This window comes from Cervus elaphus, chromosome 11 (genome assembly GCF_910594005.1).
Source record: "Cervus elaphus chromosome 11, mCerEla1.1, whole genome shotgun sequence".
NCBI classification, from domain to species: domain Eukaryota; kingdom Metazoa; phylum Chordata; class Mammalia; order Artiodactyla; family Cervidae; genus Cervus; species Cervus elaphus.
In genome coordinates, this window is record NC_057825.1 from 66,367,080 (window position 1) to 66,388,585 (window position 21,506).

Sequence of the window (21,506 nt, forward strand, 5' to 3'; positions counted from 1 at the left end):
TAGATATGTCTTCCCATTTTTAATGCTTTTTATAATTACAGGTAAGAAAAACAGCTTTCAGAAATAAATACTCTGAACTTTAGCCCAATTAGTTTTTATCAAAGTTTAGTATTATGGGATCATGTCCTGTGTTCTTCACAAATGTGAGAAAGTCTTCAGGGCTCAATCCCATGGTTGCAGCGTTGGTCATTGGATGAAAGTACACCTTTTCATATCCACCTTCCAAAAAGGCAGAATCCAGAACAAACTTCACATCTCCATCATCACAGAAGAGTGCCAATGGTGTGGCACAACCTTGGCCAACTTTCAGTTTTTCTAGCATGGCTGCTTCATCAGCAAACCGCAGGTTTCCACTCCCGACGCCTAACTGCTTGGCCAGATCATTTAAATTAATTTGTCTATCATGAAGAACTGTCACCAGCCAATAGCCTTTTTTCTTTTTGTCCTTAAGAAATAAGTTCTTACTGTGTGCGCCTTTCAAATGCTGGATATGAGGCATCATTTCTTCAACTGTAAACACCTGTAAAATACCACATGAGAAGTTTAAAAATAACATGCATGTACACTGCAAACATACAGTTACATATACGTTGCTTGCTGGGTCTAAACAGTGAGGTTAGGGAGTACTCGGTACCCTGGATTTCACTGGTAGTAACCCATTCCCACCCTGTTATCAAATAATTATATCTCAGGACCTCAGGTAGTTTCTCTTGGGCCAGTTCTCCATTCCGATATGCTGGCTAAGCCTTCACATTTCTAAAGTGCTATTTTTGTTTTTCCTTTAGACTTTTTGTCCAGTTTATAGCAGCCCTCACAACACTGTAAATCAACTATACTCCAATAAAAAGGGGGGGAAAAAAGTTTATATAGCAGCCCAGACTCCTATTCCTTGGCATTCCATCCAGACCATAATACAACCTTCACTCGATAAAACATAACTACAGAGGGAGTGAAGGCAGGGAATGAGAGCCTGGGCTAATATAAAAAGAACATCAGAAAAGCTGGCAATATGCACAGTAGAAAGGGGGAGAGTATCGACTATAAGGGAGGCAAAAGGGTCAAAGAAAATACTAGTTTTGATGAATTTCTCTACCCTTCGAAGATTATCACTGTATCTAGCTAGTTATCACGAGCTGTTACTCAAGCGTTAGCCAAAAACTATGTCATCCCAACACCCAGGTTATATACTGGCTACGTGAGATACTTGCAAAAACAAAAAATCTTTCCATCAATGAACTGAATCATGTTAAAAAATAACAAACTCTAACCTTGGTGTCCCGCATGCATCATAGCCTCTGCAGAAACGTTTTACTGCTTGGCAACTTACATACCCAGGCCAGTTTGAGATGCACAAGTTCTCAATATGTTGCGCTAGTTCCCAAAATTAAAAAAAAAAAAAAATCACTCCAAAAGGAAAACAGGCTTTTTCCACAATAACAGTAAGAGTCCCAAGAGGAGATGCACTCGGTGGTGCATTCAGATCCCTCTCTACTCTGGATTCCGGGAAATGCCTTAGAACGGACTTTTTCTGTGGTACAGTGATCCCCCACCACCCCGGGAAGTCTACTTTCAGTGGCTTCCCCTCGCAGACGCTGCAGTAGAGCCCACTCCCTCCCGGGATAGTACTAGCGGGAGCGTCTCACCTCTGGGTGCTCCACGACCTCTGTGCGAATGGCCAGGGCGGCGAGCCGCTGCTCCAGCGCCGCCCGCAACTCAGCGCCTGCCATGCTGTCCTCGTGGCGGCGGCTAGAGACCCGGCCGAGGGGCGGGGCGTGGCTTCCCGCGGACTGCCCACTGCAGGCTGAGGCGGAAGTTCCTGGAGGGACAGGGGCGGTGCCGGAAGTCCGGAGCCGGCGTTATCCGGAGGTGGGGTCGGACCGTGTTCGCTCGACATCCACCGTTTGTTCTCAGGTTCGTTCGAGTCCTCCAGGACATCCTTCCCCAGACGTGCAGTGTCCTTAACCCGCGTCCCACAGGTGGGAGGCGCGTGCATTCTCACAGCCCTTTCCTTTCCCGCCGCAGGTTTCCTAGATCCAGCATGTCTTCCATTTAAATAGATTTAAACCTAACAATTCAACTTAAGGAATGTTGAGGGAGTGATTCATTGTATGTGGTCTCGGGTTTACCCAGGAAGCAGACTGAGGCAGAGTCTCCTTATCCCTTCTGCCCTTGGAATGTACATTCTATCCACTGTTCCTGAGCTAGGTGCTGCCTGACGGATGCAGCCTGAGAGAGTAATGTGTCATTGAAACCTGGACGTTTTAGGTAAGTGAGGCCCCCCTCCCCCCTTAAGGTCTCTATATAAATTCTTAAGATGCTGGCAAGTGGGTGCCCAAGACAAACCACCAGTGTAAGTTCCTTTGATTATTAATTATTAAAACTGCCACCTACCAATGAGGAATGCCGGCCTCTTCAGTCTTTCCTTGCCCTTCTGGGTTGGGGGGTGGGGTCTCTGGGTGTGTGTGTGCGGTGGTTTCACCAGGGGAACTTCCCGAGGTTGTGGACCAACAAGGAGAAAAGGGCCACAATCTCTATCCTTTTGACTGCCTTTTCCAGGGGCATTTTTGCTGCCTCTTGGTGGGGTGTTTTCCACTATCCTGCAAAACCCTCACTCCCCACCTTGAATGAGGCCTGAAATTCCACTAGAGTTCCATTTAGGAGTTTAGATTAAGCTTCCAATTGTTAACAAAACTGTTGCCCCAGTCGGGGAGTTTGGAATGGACATGTACACACTGCTGTGTTTAAAATGGATAACCAGTAAGGACCTACTGTATAGCACAGGGAACTCTGCTGGGTGTTGTGTGGCAGCCTAGATGAGGGGAGTTTGGGTGAGAATGGGTACATGTATATGTATGTCTGAGTCCCTTTACCTTTCACCTGAAATTATCATAACATTGTTTGTTAATCGGCTATACCCCAATACAAAATAAAATTTTTTTTAAAAAAAAGAAATATGCTGTTGCTGCTGCCAAGTCATTTCAGTCGTATCCAACTCTTTGCGACCCCATATTCGGCAGCCCACCAGGCTCCCCCGTCCCTGGGATTCTCCAGGCAAGAACACTGGAGTGGGTTGCTATTTCCTTCTCCAATGTGTGAAAGTGAAGTCGCTCAGTCGTGTCTGACCCTCAGCAACCCCATGGACCGTAGCCTTCCAGGCTTCTCCGTCCATGGGATTTTCTAGGCAGGAGTACTGGAGTGGGGTGCCATTGCCTTCTCCGAAAGAAATATGAGTCATGTACAAAAGTAAGGAAACAATTAACCAAGAATAAGGTCTGCATGACAGCTACAAAAGAGAAACTCAAAGAGGAAATATTGATAATGCCATCCAGCACATTGTCTAGGCAAGGAGGGTGTTCTGACCTGGAAATCTCTTTAGAAATGAACTGCCATCCATCAGTTATGCAAGGTGTGAAGCCCTCCCCCCACCCCACTGACAATCCATCGTAATTCAGTTTCTTAAATCCTACTCTTAACTACTTCCATCACTCTAGCCTACACTACTATCATCTCTCCTGGTCTACACTAATGTTCTCTTAATTATATTCTGTGCTGTGTGCTGTGCTTAGTTACTCAGTGATGTCTGACTCTTGGCAACCCCATGGGCTGTAGCCTGCCAGGCTCCTCTGTTCATGAGATTTCTCCAGGCAAGAATACTGGGATAGGTTGCAATACCCTTCTCCAGGGAATCTTCCCAACCCAGGGGTCGAACCCGGGTCTTCTGCATTGCAGGCAGATTCTTTACTGTCTGAACCAGCAGGGAAGCCGTAATTACAGTCTACCTGTGGTGTGATGACCAGGTATCCTGCTCCAAACAAGTCTTACAACCAAAGATTTTTATTATAAAATGGAGTTAAATCTGTCTATGGTATAAGAACCTTATATCACTGTTTAGAAACTATCCTGACCCAAGTTCATGCATATTTATTTGTCAAACATACATGTCAGCATTGTATTAAATAGAAAAGAAATGCTATCCTTTGCATGGTCCCTTGTCCTTAAAGCAAATACAGTCTCAAATTTACATTGGAAAGAACATGAGACATAAAAATTATCAGCATGAACTTGAGCTAGACGTCTAGTCAGAGAACTTGAATATGAAATGTCATGATGCTGGGAGAGGGGTGTAGTCGCTAAGTCGTGTCCAACTCTTTGTGACCCCATGTACTGTAGCCTGCCAGGCTCCTCTGTTCATGGGATTTTCCAGGCAAGAATACTGGAGTGGGTTGCCATTTCCTCCTCCAGGGGATCTTCCCAACCCAGGGATCAAACCCATGGCTGCTGCATTGGCATGTGGATTCTTTACCACTGAGTCACCAGGGAAGCCCAGGAGAGGGTAGCATCTGATAAATGCAGGTGACTGAATTATTTTACAAACAGGGAAAAAATTATAAAGAAATCTTTTTAGGGAATTCCCTAGTGATCCAGTGGCTGGGACTCGGCTTTCACTGCAGGAGCATTGGGTTTGATCCGCGGTTTGGGAGCTAAGATCCCGCAAGTTGAGTGTCACAACCGAAAAATTTTCAAAATTGTTTTTTCAAATAAATTTTAATTTGCAAAGATAGTAGGTAGTTCCTGAATGTCCTTCACTCAGTTTCCTCTAATGTTAACCTATTATTGTGATAGGTTTGTGAGAATTAAGCAATTAACACTGGGGTATTACAATTAACTAAACTACAGATTTTATTTAGATTTCACAAGTTTTTCCACTAGTGTGCTTTTGTGTTCCTGGACTCTATACAGGATCCCACATTGTATTCAGTCATCACGTTTCCTTATTCTTCAGATCTGTGGTAGTTTCCTTGTCTTTTGTTGTTTTTCATGATCTTGACAACTTTGAAAAGTTCTGCTCAGATATTTTGTAGAATGCTCTTTAATTTGGGCTGTCTGATGTTTCCCCCATGATTGTAATAGGGTTGTAGGTTTGGGGGACAAATATTACAGAGATGTAATGTCTTTATCACATCATTTCAGGGGCTTATTGATGTCAACATGACATTATTGGTGTTTTCCTTGATCGGTTGGTTAAGGTGGTGTCTGCCAGATTTCTCCGTTATGAAGGTACTATTTTTCCCTTTCCATATTCTGTTCTTTGGAAGCAAGTCATTAAGTCTAGTCTACACCCAAGGGATTGGACGTGGGGACTAAGCTTTAACTCATAGTAGAAGTTAACAAACATTTATTATGTGTAATTATTCTATAAGGAGGATTTCTCCCTGTCCCTCTTTTGTTATTTTGAGTTATAATCTAATACGCCATTATTTTGTTGTTCAGAAGTGTCCAGCTTTGACTTTTTCAGGTTGGTGCCTATTTAACTGCCCTCATTCTATTTCCTCCCTCATTTCCTTCCTTACTTTCTTCCTTGCTCCCTCCACTTGCTATATTTTGGTGTATTGCTTGAATTTTCCACATTAGTATGTGTATCTTCATGATCAGAAACGTATTGGTTATTTTCACTTTAATATTGGGGAGAATGGTATGACCATTACTTTGATGGTCTACCAATCAATTTCTGCTTCTTAACTATTTGGCAAAGCAGAGAGAGCAAAGAATTTCTCACAGAAATTGCACTTCAGTGAGTGTGAAAGGTAAGTAAAATGATAGCAAACTGAAACGCTTCAGTAGTTTTCCGTTTCAGTTGAAACTTCAGTAGTTTTCAAGAGTGTTAGGTTCATTAAAAAGATTTCCCGGACAGAGGTTTCCAATCATTCAGCAACACTGCCTACACATCTTTGTGATGACACTGGGGAGACAAACATGAAAAAAGGGGATGGGGCATGAGTTAGGAGTCCACACTAGGGAGGGAGAAAGCAGGTAACAGTAAGAAACTCTTCTATACCTACATCATTAGCCTAGGGTAGTGTTAGACCTTGAGGACAGAAATAAAACAATACTTAAGACTCCTGAGAGTAGTGGCGGTTGAGGTCAAAGTGACAAGCCAGAAGACAACGTCCAATCAAGGTGTGGAAATGTTCTGGGAGGAAGCTAATAATAACAACAGCAAATCCTTATGAACCAGCTACTTTATGAACCTTTCTGCTACTGCTATCCTATTAAGCAGCTACTATTATTACCATGGGGCTTCCCTCATAGCTCAGTTGGTAAAAAAAAATCTGCTTGCAATGCAGGAGACCCGAGTTTAACACCCGGGTTGGGAAGATCCCTTGGAGAAAGAAATGGCAACCCACTCCAGTATTCTTGCTTGAGAATCCCGTGGACAGAGGAGCCTGGCAGGCTACAGCCCATGGGGTTGCAAGAGTTGGACACGACTTAGGGACAAAACCACTACCATAACCAGGGCTTCTCTGGTGGCTTAGTCGGTAAAGAATCTGTCTGCTATGCAGGAGACTCAGGTTCGATCTCTGGGTCAGAAAGATCCCTTTAAGAAGGGAATGGATGGCTACCCACTGCAGTATTATTACCATATTGCAAAACTGCAGCACAGGGAGTTTACATAAGGTCCCTGAATAGACAACTGGGAATGAGCTGGGATTGGAACCCACTCGAGCTTTACTACTTCAAATGCCACCCACAGGAGGCGACTTTTAAAAGAGAAAGCGCCCCTCCCTCATCACTATTATCACCGCGTTCCCTTCCATTTCCCCCTTTTTGGAAGTATGTGTTTTAAGGACTTATTTCTCCCACATTTCCCCATTTAACTTTCCCTTGAGCGTATGCATGGAGGCCACTCACGGCCCCAGAGTAGCAGTAATTTACTTTCTAGGAAGGGAAGGGATCTGTAAAAGCGATTATTCATCCACGCACAGCAACACGAGTACAGCTTCGACAAAGGTTACAGCTACTGTTCCGAAGTAGGGACTTCCGAATTCCGAGTAGAGCCGCTTCCGGCGGCAACGGAAGCCGTAGAGGAACCGTTTCAGGGACGGACTGGCTGACTGTCCTGCCGGTCCGGAAGGTGATCTCCGCCCCCATCAGAATCCCGAAGTCCTGCGTCCTAGGTAGGAGCTAGATGGGGGGCCCGGGGGTGGGTCCCTTAGCCGGGTCTTACTGGGTGGCGTGTATTGTATTCTTTGGCCTAAAGTGTCAGCAGCACAGATGATAAACATTGCGCATTCAGGAGCATTTCCATGATGCACCTAATCCGTACGTGACCCTGCTTTAGGCATGATGAAGGAGTTATCCAGCCGGAAGCAGCGGACTGCTTCCTTTCCCTGAGCGCCGCGGCAGGTGGTCCCGCGTCCCCCGCCTCCGCTATATTCAAGGCTTATTGGACTCGGGTTCCCGGTGAAGCTACCTTAGATCCGTCATTCTTGTATAGTGACTTCTTTTTACCTTACACATAACTTCCAAGGTTTTCAACTGTTTCATTCAGATGTTTGAACCAACGCAACTACATTATTTCCAACATCTTTTTTTTTCAGGTTCCATAATAAGAATATCCTAGCGGCAAAGGAACACCGGAATTGGGAGTCAGAAAGCCTGGGTTCTAGTCCTGACTGTCAGTAACTAACAGTATGACTTTGGAGAAGGCTTTTTGAGCTCTCTGGACTCCATTTTCCTTTTCTATAAAACGAGAGGCTTGGAATAAGTGGCAAGTTTTCCTTCCAGTTTGGGTATTTGGTTTATTGCCCCCCTCCCCATGTGTTTTTCGAATATCTGCCTCAGTGAAATATCTGTGCTTTGGTTAATCTCCATGAAGGACCTTTCCTACCACTGCATTAGTTCGTGTCCTTGTTAAATCTGGTTTTAAACTCATTAAAAAAAAGAATCCCCCCCCCCCCCGCCCCCCGGAGGAATTCTCTGCTTCCTGAGCACTCTACTTCATCCTTTAGGGAAATGTACCCAAATAAGATTGTTTAAATGTGCCATTCTTAAGGTGTTTAAGAATCATTATACTGGAACATTTTAGAGACGGTGAACTCCAAAGGAAGTGACTCTGGCTTATTAAACTTTGAATCAACAACCTCAAATGCAGTCCCTGGAAGATGGTGCTAAGGAAATGTTTGCCAAGGAGAAAAGTAGTACTTCTTGTGTTCTTTTAGTTGCTCCTTCTTTTAAACACTGAAAAGCAAAGCTGTAGAACTGCAGTCTTGTGATCAGAAGAGACAGAAGACTCAAGGAGGAAAAGACTGTACTACCGAGTTCTGAGCTATCCTGTTGAGTTCTATTGTGAGTTTCTCAATAAACTCTTCTTTCTTCTAAAGAGCAATATTCAGGGGCTTCCTTGTTGGTTTTGTGGTTAAGAATCCTACTGCCACTGCAGGAGACACAGGTTTGATCCCTGGTCTGGGAAGATTCCACATGCCAAGGAGCAGCTAGGCCCATGCATTACAACTACTGGGCCAGTGTTCTAGAGCTCTCTAGTCACAACTATAGATCTCACGTGGTGCAGCTACTGAAACCCTTGTGCCTAGAGGCTCTGCTCTGCAATAAGAGAAGCTATCACAATGAGAAGCCTGTGCACCTCAACTAGAGAATAGCCCCCACTCACTACAACTAGAGACAGCCCATGAGCAGCAACGAAGACCAGCACAGGCAGAAATAAATAAATCTTAAAAAAACAAACAAACAAGAGTAATCAAAAAATGTTATTCAGTGGGTATTTATTGGGTGCCTTCTTCACACTCTTACGTCCTTTTTTGGGAAAAAGCTGTGGAAGAAGGGCAAATGTTAGGGTTGAAAGATACTTCCAAGTAGAGGAAGCATATGCAAAGTTTCAAAGATTAGACGACGACCATCAGAGATTATATGTGGGACAGAGCAACAAAAATATGGGAGGTAGGCGTGAGGGAACTATAAGATTGTAAGAGATGCAGCGAGAGATTGACAGAAGACAGATAATGAGCCTTATATAGCATGTTTTGAAGTTGTATATTAAACTAGGGATAATCCCATTCTAGCTGCCACAAAGGATGTTTAGCAGAGTTGATAAGTTCAAATTTGTGTTAAAAAATCACTCTAGTTGTGATTTGGCTAGTTGATGTTTCAAGAAAAAAGAGCCCTTATAAGGTACTATATGTCAGAATCGTAGGAACATTAACAACAGTAATAGTTAATACCTAGAGAATACTTGGTATGACATCCCATCTCTCTGACTGGACTGTGAGCTCTCTCACGGTGGGAACCCAGTTTTACTCAGTGTTGAAACACTAGCTACGCTTTCATGTGGTACATATCCTGTTAACGTTTCCTAACTTGATTTCTGGAGAAGGCAATGGCAACCCACTCCAGTACTCTTGCCTGGAAAATCCCATGGACGGAGGAGCCTGGTGGGCTGCAGTCGATGGGGTTGCGAAGAGTTGGACACGACTGAGTGACTTCACTTTCACTTTTCACTTTCATGCATTGGAGAAGGAAATGGCAACCCACTCCAGTGTTCTTGCCTGGAGAATCCCAGGGACGGGGGAGCCTGGTGGGCTGCCGTCTATGGGGTCGCACAGAGTCGGACACGACTCAGGCGACTTGGCAGCAGCAGCAACTTGATTTCAATATTGACCACAATATTCTTTTAAAACTTTTTTCCTAGGAGAAACATGAACCGGAAGATACTGAAGTTGGAGAACTTGCTACGGTTTCACACTGTTTGTAGGCGGCTGCACAGCCTGTGTCAAAGAAGAATGTTGGCGCGGTGGAGGCATGTGTTTTCCTCTGCTTATGCAGTGCACACGGCTCAGCTGTACAGCCGGCCCTGGCAGACAGATGGGCTCGTCAGGGCTGCATTAGCTCAACGTAGGCTTCTGGTGACAAAGAAGGTACTTAGAGATTTGGTCTGAGGTGAAAGTCCCTAGACTGATGAATAGAAGTCCATTTTGAGTATTTTGTCATTTATGAAATCTTTATGCCTTAATGCTTTACTCCAGGCAATAAATCTTTGTGAGGAAGGGAGGTTCTAGTTAGTTGTTTAGTAATATTGATGAATTTGATGACTTATATCAGTATATAACAGTGAATTAAGAATGCAAGATTTTAAGTTTTAGTCTTGAGGTTTAACTACTTATGGGAGAGTTGGTCGAAATAGGAACCATGACTGTGGTATATATTCCAGAATAAATCTCAAAGTCTTTTCTTCCTTCTTCTTTATGCATTCTGAATATTTAATAGGAAAAAAGATCACAGAAATCTCCATTACCTTCAACAAAATCTAAAAAGGAGGTGGAGGTGTGGCTTGGAATGACTGTTGAGGAGTTGGCCAGAGCAATGGAAAAAGACATAGGTGAGCCAGATAATTTTATAAGGAAAAGTAGGGAAACATTTTCCTATAAATGTGGAATACCTAGTATTTTATTTGCAGTGAGATTGAGGTATTTAAGGATGAAAATTAGACTGGTGGTTTAAAAAGATGTTAAGTAATTCCAATATTTTTCACTTTAGGTGACAGTTCCTAATTAGTTTCTTGGCTCTTTGGCAAATACAGTTCTTCAAGATTTTGTTTTAATAAAAGTGGGAAAGATTTTTTTTTTAATTTGAATGAAACTTTCTTTCTCAGAAGTCTTGTGGGCTATTAGAATAAATCCAAAGGATGTTTTTGGACTGAGAGACTGTGTTTCTACTCACTTACTTTCCCTTTGTTTATCTGTAATTCTCAAATTTTCTTCTTGCACTCATTTTGACAATATTTGTAGTGTAGTGCAGGCAAAAAAATACTTGTAGTAATGACTATAGAATACAATAACAATTACAATACAGTGTAGTAACAGTGCAACTTAAAAAGAAATTATTTATTTGGCTGCTCCAGGTCTTGGTTATGGCATGCAGGATCTTTAGTTGCAGCATCTGGGATTTTTTTTTTTTTTAAGTTGTGTTTAATTCATTATCCTAAAAGATTTTATCTTGTTTCACCTAGACTCTGTATATGAATCTTTAATGAACACTGCTATTGACATAGATTCACTAGAAACACACTCACATTTAGATGAAGTCTGGATCAAAGAAGTGATAAAGAAGTCAGGAATGAAGTTAAAATGGAGCAAATTAAAACAAGACAAAGTCAGGGAAAATAAAGATGCTGTAAAAAGGTAAAATTGAACTGTGTAAATTGGGGGAAGGAGACAACATTGGTTTTTTTTTTTTCACACTTTTTAATGGAAAGATTTGACTTAAAATTTCTTTTGCAATTAAAATGATCTGTGAGTATATGTTAAACTTTTCTTCAAAGTACTTAAAGCATCAAAAAGTGTATTTTCAGGTTATTATAAAACTCTAAGGGTTATTTTTCTTAGTTTGCTGATTTATGTACACTGATCCTGAATTTTAAAATTTCATTCAGTTTGCTCATTGTTGTTAAGATGCCAACAGCAGGTGGGCAGTCATTGTATATATCATCGTAAGTCACTGGTATGCATAGAAGAGGAAAATAGTCATATCTAATCAGAGCTGAATGTTGGGTTTTGTTGTTAAAGGTAGTGCACAGAGGTAACTGCAAATCAGTTCATAAGCTATAAAGTGTTTCTGATATTTAAGAAATGAAACTCCTTTGCTGTTAATTGTAGGCCCCAGGCAGATCCAGCTTTATTAATCCCAAGGTCCCCAGTTGTTACTATAATGGGCCATGTTGATCATGGGAAAACGACGTTACTTGACAAACTGCGAAAAACTCAAGTGGCAGCAATGGAAGCTGGAGGCATCACTCAGCACATTGGTGCCTTTCTTGGTATGAACACAAATAACCTTACAATGTGCTTGGGAACCCCACATATTATTTTCTTAAACCAGGTGTCATAGTATGAGTATACAAATTTAAAGTAAAAGAAAGGCTAAAGCTTAAAGCCATTAGATCAAATGTACAGCAGGTGGCTGGTAAAGGTTATTTTGTATGTAGTTTAAGATGAAAATTATACCTTTTTTATTCTAGCCCATTCTTAGTTTGGTTCAATGAGCCTAAGGCTCTTCAATACTAGGTTGTGATGGTGTTACCATTCGTAATTAAATAACAGCTGTCATTTGCTGAACACCTAGCATATGCCCAGCTCTATTCTGAGAACCTTGTATGCTTTATCTTTCTTATCTTCACAACAGCATCATGAGGTAGGTATCAGTAGTCCTATATACCTGTAAAGAGGCTGAGACTTGTTTAGGGTAAGCTACTTGCTTCAAAGTACACAGCTAGTAAGTGGCAAAGCCAGGATTTAAGCCCCACGCTGTTGGACTCAAATCCTGAGCTCCTAACTGTGTACTAAGTTGCACTTGTTGCTCAAAGCAGTTGTGCAGCTGGTGTTTGCTAATGTGGGAGTGGCTGCCTATACAACTGTCAATCTGTTTTTTCCTCTAGATTTCAATTGGTATTTTATTATAATGTATACATTTATATTATATGTATACTGTTGTACATTTATATTATAGTCTAGAAATAGGAAAAATTTTAGTTTGAAATGATTACATAAAAAGAAACTCTAAAGGTCTCACTGGTATGTTATCACTTCATTGTGGATTGATGATCTATATTGTTCTAATTAAGATTAATGGAAAGAATAAAATTATTTTGAAGAATTATTAATTGTGTTGATAAGGTGATGTATATTCTTATTTGAGTCCTTAGTGATCTTGTATTTCTGTTTCCACAGTCTCTTTGCCCTCTGGGGAAAAGATAACCTTTCTTGATACTCCAGGACATGCTGCTTTTTCAGCAATGCGAGCCAGAGGCGCTCGGGTCACTGACATTGTTATATTGGTGGTAGCTGCAGATGATGGAGTGATGAAACAAACTGTAGAATCCATTCAGCATGCCAAAGATGCTCACGGTACTGTGTGGCTGACTTCCATGTATCAAGAAGGAAGTTGCTTTTTCCTTTAAAAGATCTACTAAATAGAGTTACTGTTTTTACATGTTGCTCATTTAATCTTCCTGGGAACCCCAGGACTATTACACCTGTTTAACAGGTAAAGCTCAAAGAAAGTTGAATTGTTTGCTAAAGACATTATCTACTAAGAAGAGTATAGCAGGATTCAACTTGGGACTTGTGACCACAAATATAGTCCTTGCTCTACTGTTTACTTGGCATGGTGTAACAATTTTAACAGTCTCAAATGACTTTTGAAAACATTTTTATCAATGAAATTTAAAACAGATATAAAAAATAAGCCTAGAATAATGAACCCCTATGTACCCATTACCTAAATTCATTAGGAGTTCCAAAGCAGTGATATTCTAATTGTTATTCCTTATTCATTTATTATCTAGAATTCTTCTCTAAAAAGAGACTTTTCCTTCATCTGCTTTAAATAAGTTTTTATTTGGTCAAAGGTATAAAATTAAAACTTTCAGAAATCACTTGGCTATCTTCTTCCTTTTTTCTCCATTTAAAAATTGTAATGTGGAGAAGGAAATGGCAACCCACTCCAGTATTGTTGCCTGGAGAACCCCAGGGACGGAGGAGCCTGGTGGGCTGCCGTCTATGGGGTCGCACAGAGTCGGACACGACTGAAGCGACTTAGCAGCAGCAGCAGCACCTCCTGCTGGAAGCCTGGGATGCTGGAATCAGGCCACTTCCTGTCTGTCTTTACATTTATAATAAATAAGAAAAAAAAATTGTAATGGTAAACACTACACGTATATTTTGTACATTCATTCTTTTTCTGATGTGACCTTACACTCACTGAGAAAATACTGCTGTCTTGAGAAAATGTAACTGACGGAATACATCATGTTCTCTTAGGTTTGTTGGCAAGTTAAAAAAGAAAGGTTGACAGTTCGTTGATCTAGTCCAGTTTTTTTTTTTTTTTTCATCTCATAAACAGGAAAGCTAAGACCTAGAAGGTAGTAGGAACTTCCCCCAATTATAGTTAATTTGCAGCATGTCTGCATTTGAAATCCAGTCTTCTGGCTTCTGTGTTCCTCTCTTTAATTTTTAAGTTCTCAAAGTTGCCTTTGTGGAATGGGCTATGTTCTTAATGATCCTAAGGAATATAACAAATATGAGTGAGAAATCTGTCAGGGATCCTGTAACAAGCAGTCGGTTGAGACAAGATAAACTCCTTATATCAGGCTTCCTGTACCTGTTCTCTTGGTGTCTGTTAAGTAACAGCTCGTCGATATAGAATGTACTTTTTCCTAAAGTAGGTTGTGGATTGCATAGCTCTTTTGTGTCTGATTTCAATTTCTGTTCCTTTGATACCTGAGAACATTGTAGACTTGGTGAAACCTAACTAGAGAATTATCTGTATTTTGTGTGAGTTCTCTAATGAGTGGGTATGTTTGATAATGACAAGTAGATGATAAGATTATTTGATTCATTCATTAAGTACATATTTATTGAGACTCTATTATGTGTCAGTCTCTGAGCTAAGTGTATGAAGAAGGAGTTGCTGTAAATCCTAAAAGGAAGTTTACAGTAATGACACTTAGCCCTGGGTGAGATGCTGGGTTTTAGCAGTGAGTTAAAAGCTTCTGAAAAGAAGAGGCAGATGATCTCATGGTGGTGGTTGTTGTTCAGTTGCCAAGTTATATTCAACTCTTTGCGACCCCATGGACTGTAGCATGCCAGGACTCCCTGTTGCTCACCATTTCCCAGAGTTTGTCCGAGTTCATGTCCATTGAATCAGTGATGCCATCCAACCATCTCATCCTCTGTCACCTTCTTCTTCTGTCTTCAGTCTTTCCTAGCATCAGGGTCTTTTCCAATGAGTTGGCTGTTTGTATCAGTTGGCCAAAGTATTGGAGCTTCAGCTTCAACATTAGTCCTTCCAGTGAGTATTCAGGGTTGATTTCTTTTAGGATTGACTGGTTTGATCTCCTTGCTGCCCAAGGGACTCTCAAGAGTGTTCTCCAGCACCACAGTTAAAAAGCATCAATTCTTCGGCACTCTGCTATCTTTATGGTCCAATTCTAATGTCCATACCTGACTACTGGAAAGACCATTGTCTTGACTATACAGACCTCTGTTGGCAAAGTGATATCTTTACTTTTTAATACACTGTGTAGGTTTGTGATAGCTTTCCTGCCAAGAAGCAATCATTTTCTAGTTTCATGGCTACAGTCACCATCTGCAGTGACTTTAGAGCCTAAGAAGAGGAAATCTCATTGCATCCACATTTTCCCCTTTCTATTTGCCATGAAGTGATGGCACTGGATGACATTATCTTAGTTTTTTGAATGTTGAGTTTTAAACCAGCTTTTTCACTCGCTTCTTTCACCTTCATCAAGACATCTTCACTTTCTGCCATTAGGATGGTATCATCTGCATGTCTGAGGCTGTTGATACTTCTAGCAATCTTGACTCCAGCTTATAACTCATCCAGCTCGGCATTTCTCATGATGTACTCTGCATACAAGTTAAATAAACAGGGTGGCAATATACAGCCGTATACTTCTTTCTCAATTTTGAACCAGTCAGTTGTTCCAAATAAGGTTCTAACGGTTGCTCCCTGACCCGCATACAGGTTTCTCAGAAGACAGGTAAAGTGTGTGTTAGTCACTCAGTCATGTGCTATTCTTTGTGACCCCATGAACTGTAGCCCACCAGTCTCCTGTCCATGGACTTCTCCAGGCAAGAATACTGGAGTGGCTTGCCATTTCCTTCTCCAGAGATAGGTAAGGTGGTCTGTTATTCCCATCTCCTTAAGAGTTTTCCACAGTTTGTTGTGATCCACACTGTCAGAGGCTTTAGCGTAGTCAATGGAACAAAGGTAAATGTTTTTCTGGAATTCCCTTGCTTTCTCTATGATCCAGCAAATGTTGGTAATTTGATCTCTGGTTCCTCTGCCTTTTCTAAACCCACCTTGAACATCTGGAAGTTCTTGGTTCACATACTGCTGAAACCTAGCTTGAAGGATTTTGAGCATAGCCTTACTAGCATGGGAGATGTGTACAATTGTCTGATGGTTTGAACATTCTTTAGTGTTGCCCTTCTTGGGAACTGGGATGAATATTGACCTTTTCCAGTTGTGTGGCTATTGCTGGGTTTTCCAAATTTGCTAACATATTGAGTGCAGCACCTTAATAGCATCATCTTTTAGGATTTGAAATGGCTTTGCTGAAATTCTATCACCTCCACTAGCTTTATTGGCAGCAGTGCTTCCTAAGGCCCACTTGACTTCACACTCCAGAATGTCTGGCTCTGGGTGAGTGACCACACCATCTTGGTTATCCAGTTCATTAAGAATTTTTGTATAGTTCTGTGTATTCTTGCCATCTCTTCTTGATCTCTTCTGTTTCTATTAGGTCTTTACCATTTCTGTCCTTTCTTATACCCATCTTGGATGAAATGTTCCTTTGATATTTCCAATTTTCTTGAAGAGATCTCTAGTCTTTCCCCTTCTGTTGTTTTCCTCTTGTTTCTTTGCGTTGTTCACTGAAGAAGGCCTTTGTCTCTCCTTGTTATTTTTTGAAACTGTGCCTTTAATTGGGTGTACCTTTCCCTTTCTGTCTTGCTTTTTGCTTATTTCCTCAGCTATTTGTGATGCCTCCTCAGACAGTCACTTTGCCTCCTTGCATTTCTTTTTCTTTGAAATGGTTTTGTTCACTGCCCCCTGTACAGTATTACAAACCTTTGTCCCTAGTTCTTCAGGCACTCTCGTTACTAGATCTAACCCCTTGAATCTATTCATCACCACCACTATATATTCATAGAAGATTTGATTTGGTTTTGCTTGACTGGCCTAGTGGTTTTCCCTGCTTTCTTTAGTTTAAGTCTGAATTTTGCTCTGAGGAGCTGATGATCTGAGCCACAGTCAGGTCCAGGTCTTGTTTTGCTGACTGTTTAAAGCTTCTCTGTCTTCATCTACAAAGAATGTCATCAATCTGATTTCCGTACTGACCATTTGCTGATGTCTGTATGTAAAGACGTCTCTAGTGTTGTTGAAAAAGAATGTTTGCTATAACCAGTGCATTCTTTTGTCAGAATTCTGTTAGCCTTTCCCCTGCTTCATTTTGTACTCCAAGGCCAAACTTGCCTGTTACTCCAGGTGTCTGTTGACAGCCTACTTTTGCATTCCAGTTTTTATGATAAATAGGACACCTTTTTTTGGTGTTAGTTCTAGGAGATCTTGTAGGTCTCCATAGAAGTGATCAACTTCAGCTCTTTTGGCATAGGTGGTTGGGGCCTAGATTTGGATTACTGTGATGTTGACTGGTTTGCCTCGGAAATAAAATAGGATCATTCTGTCATTTTTGAAGTTGCACCCAAGTACTGCATTTCAGATTCTTGTTGTTTATGAGGGCTACTCCATTTCTTCTATGGGCTTCTTGCCCACAGTAGTAGATTTAATGGTCATCTGAATTAAATTCTTCCATTCCCGTCCATTTTAGTTCACTGATTCCTAAGACACTGATGTTTACTCTTACCATCTCCTGCTTGACCACCTCCAATTTACCTTGATTCATGGACCTAACATTCCAGGTTCCTATGCAGTACTGTTCTTTACAGCATCAGATTTTACTTTTATCACCAGACACATCCACGGCTGAGAGTCATTTCTGCTTTGGCCCAGCTGCTTCATTCTTTCTGGAGTAATTGTCCTCCGCTCTTCCCCAGTAGCATATTGGGCACCTTCTGTTCTGTGGAGCTCACTTTCGGTGTCATGTCTTTTTCCCTTTTCATACTGTTCATGGGGTTCTCTAGGCAAGAATACTGCAGTGGTTTTCCATTCCCTTCTCCAGTGGGTCATGTTTTGTCAGCACGCTCCACTGTGACCTGTCCATCTTGGGTGGCCCTGCATAGCTTCATTGAGTTACACATGAAAGGGTGATCTAGTGGTATTAGAGTTGAATTAGAGTCTTCTCTTGATCTTTTTTTCTGAAAATTATCTCTAGTATAGTTGCTGATCCTGCTTTCAGGTTAAGGATAGGCCTTTCTCTGCCCTCAATACTGTTGTGGTTTTGTTTTTTAATCATCATAATTGTCTAGTCTTAATTCAGAATCTTACACTTGCTATTTTGACATCTCTTATCTGGAATCCTCCATGTGTAGAAAGTAGGGTAGGGTGGGTCTAAAGTGGGTCTTTTGTTAGATAAACACAGTCACTGAGTTAAGAGAAAGCCAGAAAATTTTGTGTTTTGATGTGAATGCCTGGAGTTGAAGTGCCATCGTTTGCACTCTTAACTCTGTTTCTTTCAGTTCCTATTGTCCTTGCCATAAACAAATGTGACAAAGCTGAGGCGGATCCTGAGAAAGTGAAGAAAGAACTGCTAGCCTATGATGTGGTGTGTGAGGATTATGGAGGTGACGTTCAAGCAGTGCACGTCTCTGCACTCACGGTAAGTACAGGTGTGTTCATATAAGAGTGCTGCATGAAATGCACAGGGTGCCTTGTAGCTCCAGAACATTTTGACCCACAGAATTTCTGTTGCCGTTTAAAAATTCTCTCAGTACTCAGCAAAGCTGGTATCTTTATCCTGGTTGGGCAGATTAGAAATTAGTCTCAGAAAGGTCAGTCACCAGTCCAGGAGAATCAGGTTTAAACTGTGCTTTACTTACTATGAGATACTTAGAATGAGGAGAATAAGTAGTAAATGTCATAGGGATAGGTAGGATAATAGTAGGCTAAAAACTATTTTAAGCAGAAATGAAATTTGGTTGGTAATAAAAAGTGCCTGTTTTTAAGTGAAAAGCTGTAGAATAGGTCTTAGGGCACTTAAGAGAGATTTAAACAAATAAAACTTTTTACTAATACAGTGTTGTAACATTTGGGTTCTTTCTGTTATTGATTGACCCAATGCTTCTATGAAACTTAAGTTACTATAAAGTAATTTAAATTACTAAATTACTATAAGTAATTTAAGTAACTTAAATCACTATAAGTTTTATAGTGTTATTTGTGATGAATTCCATTTTCTTTTCATTACCAATTAATTCTTTTTAAAATAATTTTATTTATCTGTTTATTTTCTTTTTGCTGTGCTGGGTCTTCATTGCTGCTCATGCTTTTCTCTAGTTTTGGCAAGCGGAGGTTACTCTCTAGTTGCGATGTGAAGGCTTCTCACTGCAGTGACTTCTCTAGTTGCTGTTCCCGGGCTCTGGAGCACAGGTTCAGTAGTTAGAGGACGCGTAGGTTGAGTTGCTTCTTGGCATGTGAGATCTTCCTGATCAGGTATCGAACCCCTGTCTCCTGCATTGGCAGGCAGATACTTTACCAATGAGCCACCAGGGAAGCCCATTCAATTACCAGCTATTCTTTTCTGGATAAAAAACACCAAAGAAACTCATTACCTGTTTTGTGACAGCACTTTCCAATTCTCTTGTCCTCTACAGGTAGCTACTAAGTAACAATTTTCATTTTTGTTCAATCTGACCATATTCCATGGTTTACTCATAATATGGACTTTTTTTCCTTCTGATCATTCACTGAAGAAATTTTACTTTATTTGGCCACCTTCCTCCAATTAAATCTCATTTTGTCTTTACTTTTCCTAAATTTGTTCCTCCAAGATGATTAGAAGTTTTGCCTCCATTAATAATAAAACTCTGCCTCTTTTTTTCTGAAACTCATAATATGCCACCTTACTTTTTTATCTTTCTATTGTACCTTGATTTTTACTACACTCTGAAAACTGGATGGCAAGAGTAGAACATTTGAAGACATGACTGCTTTTTCTGCCTAGATACCATCAGATGAGTGCATAGATAGATGTGATTCTGCTTACATAAATTTGAAGAAATGGCAGATATGATTCCTGGGGAGTAGAGGTAAGAGAGTAGCAGGGAAGTAAAATGAGGCCTTTTTTTCCAAGAAGAAATCGGGGACTTTACATGCAAAGAAACAACCCCAACTCTGCTTTTCAGAGCAGCATTTTGTAAATTGAAATAAATACTAGGGATTAAGTAGATGGGTAAGCAGAGTGTTTAGTTAGTTTTGTTAAGGTTGTCTCTATTGTTTTATACTTTGTAACAACTGTGAGCAGTCTCTTAGCTAACATGGACAATGGAAAACTCTCTTGCTCATCAATTCCAGTTGCATCATGAGTTAATCAGCTACGTGATCTTGGAGCCTTAGAAAGCACAATAAACAGAGATCATTAAAGGTGAAAGAGTCATCTAATCTAGCTCCTTCAGTTTACAATTGAGGAAAGGCAATTCAGAGAGTGGAGAGGGAAATGTACACCCACTCCAGTGTTCTTGCCTGGAGTATCCCATGGACAGAGGAGCCTGGTGGGCTGCAGTCCATGGGGTCACAAAGAATTGGACACGACTGCGTGACTGAACAACAACAACAAATGCAGAGAGGTGAAGTGATTTTCCAAGGTTGCACAGCTGAGTAGTTAGAGTGTAGCTTATAGCCTGGGCCTAGTCAGTGCTTTGTCTCCTCATTTATTTAATAAGAATAGTAGTATTTCATTGAATTCTTGAGTGATCAAAATGAAATCAGTGAAAGCTTATTTAATTGGCTAGAACTTCAAATGTAAAGTAGCATTGTAAAGAAAGTAAGAGGAAAAAAACTCATCTGTAGAAACACATTAAGGAATGAGGGTGAAAGAAGCATATGTTTATAAAAGGGTATTGACAAGCACTAGTACCTAGTCTTTGAAAAATAATACAGGCACTGTTCCTTGCAAGATCTGTCCCAGGGTCAGATTTTTCTTGCTTCTCTCTTTTCTTCCTTCCTTTCCTCCCTCCCTCCCTTCCATCCTTCTTATAGGTTAATTCCTGTTTTTTATGCTTAAAGAGAAAACTATTGCTGTCAGGGGTTGTTTGACTTTCTGATACTGGTATTTACATTTACAGATAATATTTATTAATGTATATTAACAACTCTTTTTTTGTTTGTTTTTAAGGGCGAAAACATGATGGGTTTGGCAGAGGCAACTATTGCTCTTGCAGAAATGTTGGAATTGAAAGCAGACCCTACTGGTGCAGTTGAAGGAACAGTAATAGAATCTTTCACAGACAAAGGAAGAGGGTAGGTCTGTTAAAATGCATATTTTCTAATAATTTTATTTCATTGTTTTTGTGACCTGATTATATAACCATATATTGTATGTATTACATATTATTGTTAACACATGAACAGTATTTTCAAAGCATTTGTTTTTAAAAGTTTTTTATTGCACTGGCACACAGAACCCAACATGCAGTTATCAAGAGACCATAGCAACTATGTGTATACATTTAGTAGTCCTATTTAGGTGGCTTAGTAGTTCAGTTTGTTTGATTTTTGTTTTTTTCCCCACTGACTTAGCTGAATTGGTAAAATCTTATAGGCTAACATAAATTAGAATGAAATAGCAATTGTTGCATTTTTGGGTTTCTAAATCCTTTATGTCCTTACCCATTAATATATGGTAAGATTGTTGGAATAGTGTTCTTTAATTTCCCTCCTTATTAGCAGAAGAGGTCTTTTCACTGCTTAACCTATTAGTTATAGAAATAGGATTAGGATTTTGTCAAAATACTCAGCTATCTGCACCCTTCACCACCATAACCTTACAAGAAATATTTTTTGTGTGTTTTCTTCTTTTTTTAAATTGTGGTAAAAGATACATAATATTAAATCACCATCTTAACTGTTTTTAAACATACAGTTCAGTAGTCTTAAGTATATTCATATTATTATGCAACAGATCTCTAGAACTTTTTTTTTTTTTTTAGAACTTTTTCATCTTGCAAAACAAACTATTC

The 21,506-nt window shown here is 40.5% G+C and overlaps 2 protein-coding genes across 12 annotated transcripts in view; one reads left to right on the forward strand and one right to left on the reverse strand.

Moving 5' to 3' along the window:
- LOC122703614 (prolyl-tRNA synthetase associated domain-containing protein 1) lies at positions 1-1,798 on the reverse strand. 2 transcript variants are annotated; one of them, XM_043917997.1, is made up of 3 exons: positions 1,644-1,783; positions 1,269-1,371; positions 1-520 (listed from the first exon to the last, which is right to left on the reverse strand). In XM_043917997.1, exons 2-3 carry the CDS (start codon positions 1,281-1,283, stop codon positions 89-91), a joined length of 447 nt encoding a protein of 148 aa, XP_043773932.1. In that variant the 5' UTR covers positions 1,284-1,371; positions 1,644-1,783; the 3' UTR covers positions 1-88. The 2 variants fall into 2 exon arrangements, with proteins under 2 accessions (XP_043773932.1, XP_043773931.1); XM_043917996.1 differs by lacking the exon at positions 1,269-1,371 and having other exon boundaries at positions 1,644-1,798.
- Positions 1,791-21,506, forward strand: part of MTIF2 (mitochondrial translational initiation factor 2) — a 26,685-nt gene continuing 6,969 nt past the window's right edge. Inside the window, exons 1-11 of one of the 10 annotated variants that reach the window (XM_043917989.1) lie at positions 1,791-1,911; positions 2,023-2,265; positions 4,972-5,058; positions 7,380-8,127; positions 9,485-9,710; positions 10,060-10,171; positions 10,802-10,973; positions 11,448-11,608; positions 12,519-12,695; positions 18,009-18,148; positions 20,663-20,787. In XM_043917989.1, coding sequence (XP_043773924.1) covers positions 9,492-9,710; positions 10,060-10,171; positions 10,802-10,973; positions 11,448-11,608; positions 12,519-12,695; positions 18,009-18,148; positions 20,663-20,787 — 1,106 coding nt within the window. In that variant the 5' untranslated portion in view covers positions 1,791-1,911; positions 2,023-2,265; positions 4,972-5,058; positions 7,380-8,127; positions 9,485-9,491. Of the gene's footprint in view, positions 2,266-4,971; positions 5,059-6,395; positions 6,957-7,379; positions 8,128-9,484; positions 9,711-10,059; positions 10,172-10,801; positions 10,974-11,447; positions 11,609-12,518; positions 12,696-18,008; positions 18,149-20,662; positions 20,788-21,506 lie in introns of those variants that run through there. The other 9 variants (XM_043917987.1, XM_043917990.1, XM_043917988.1 and 6 more) reach the window with 9 other exon arrangements.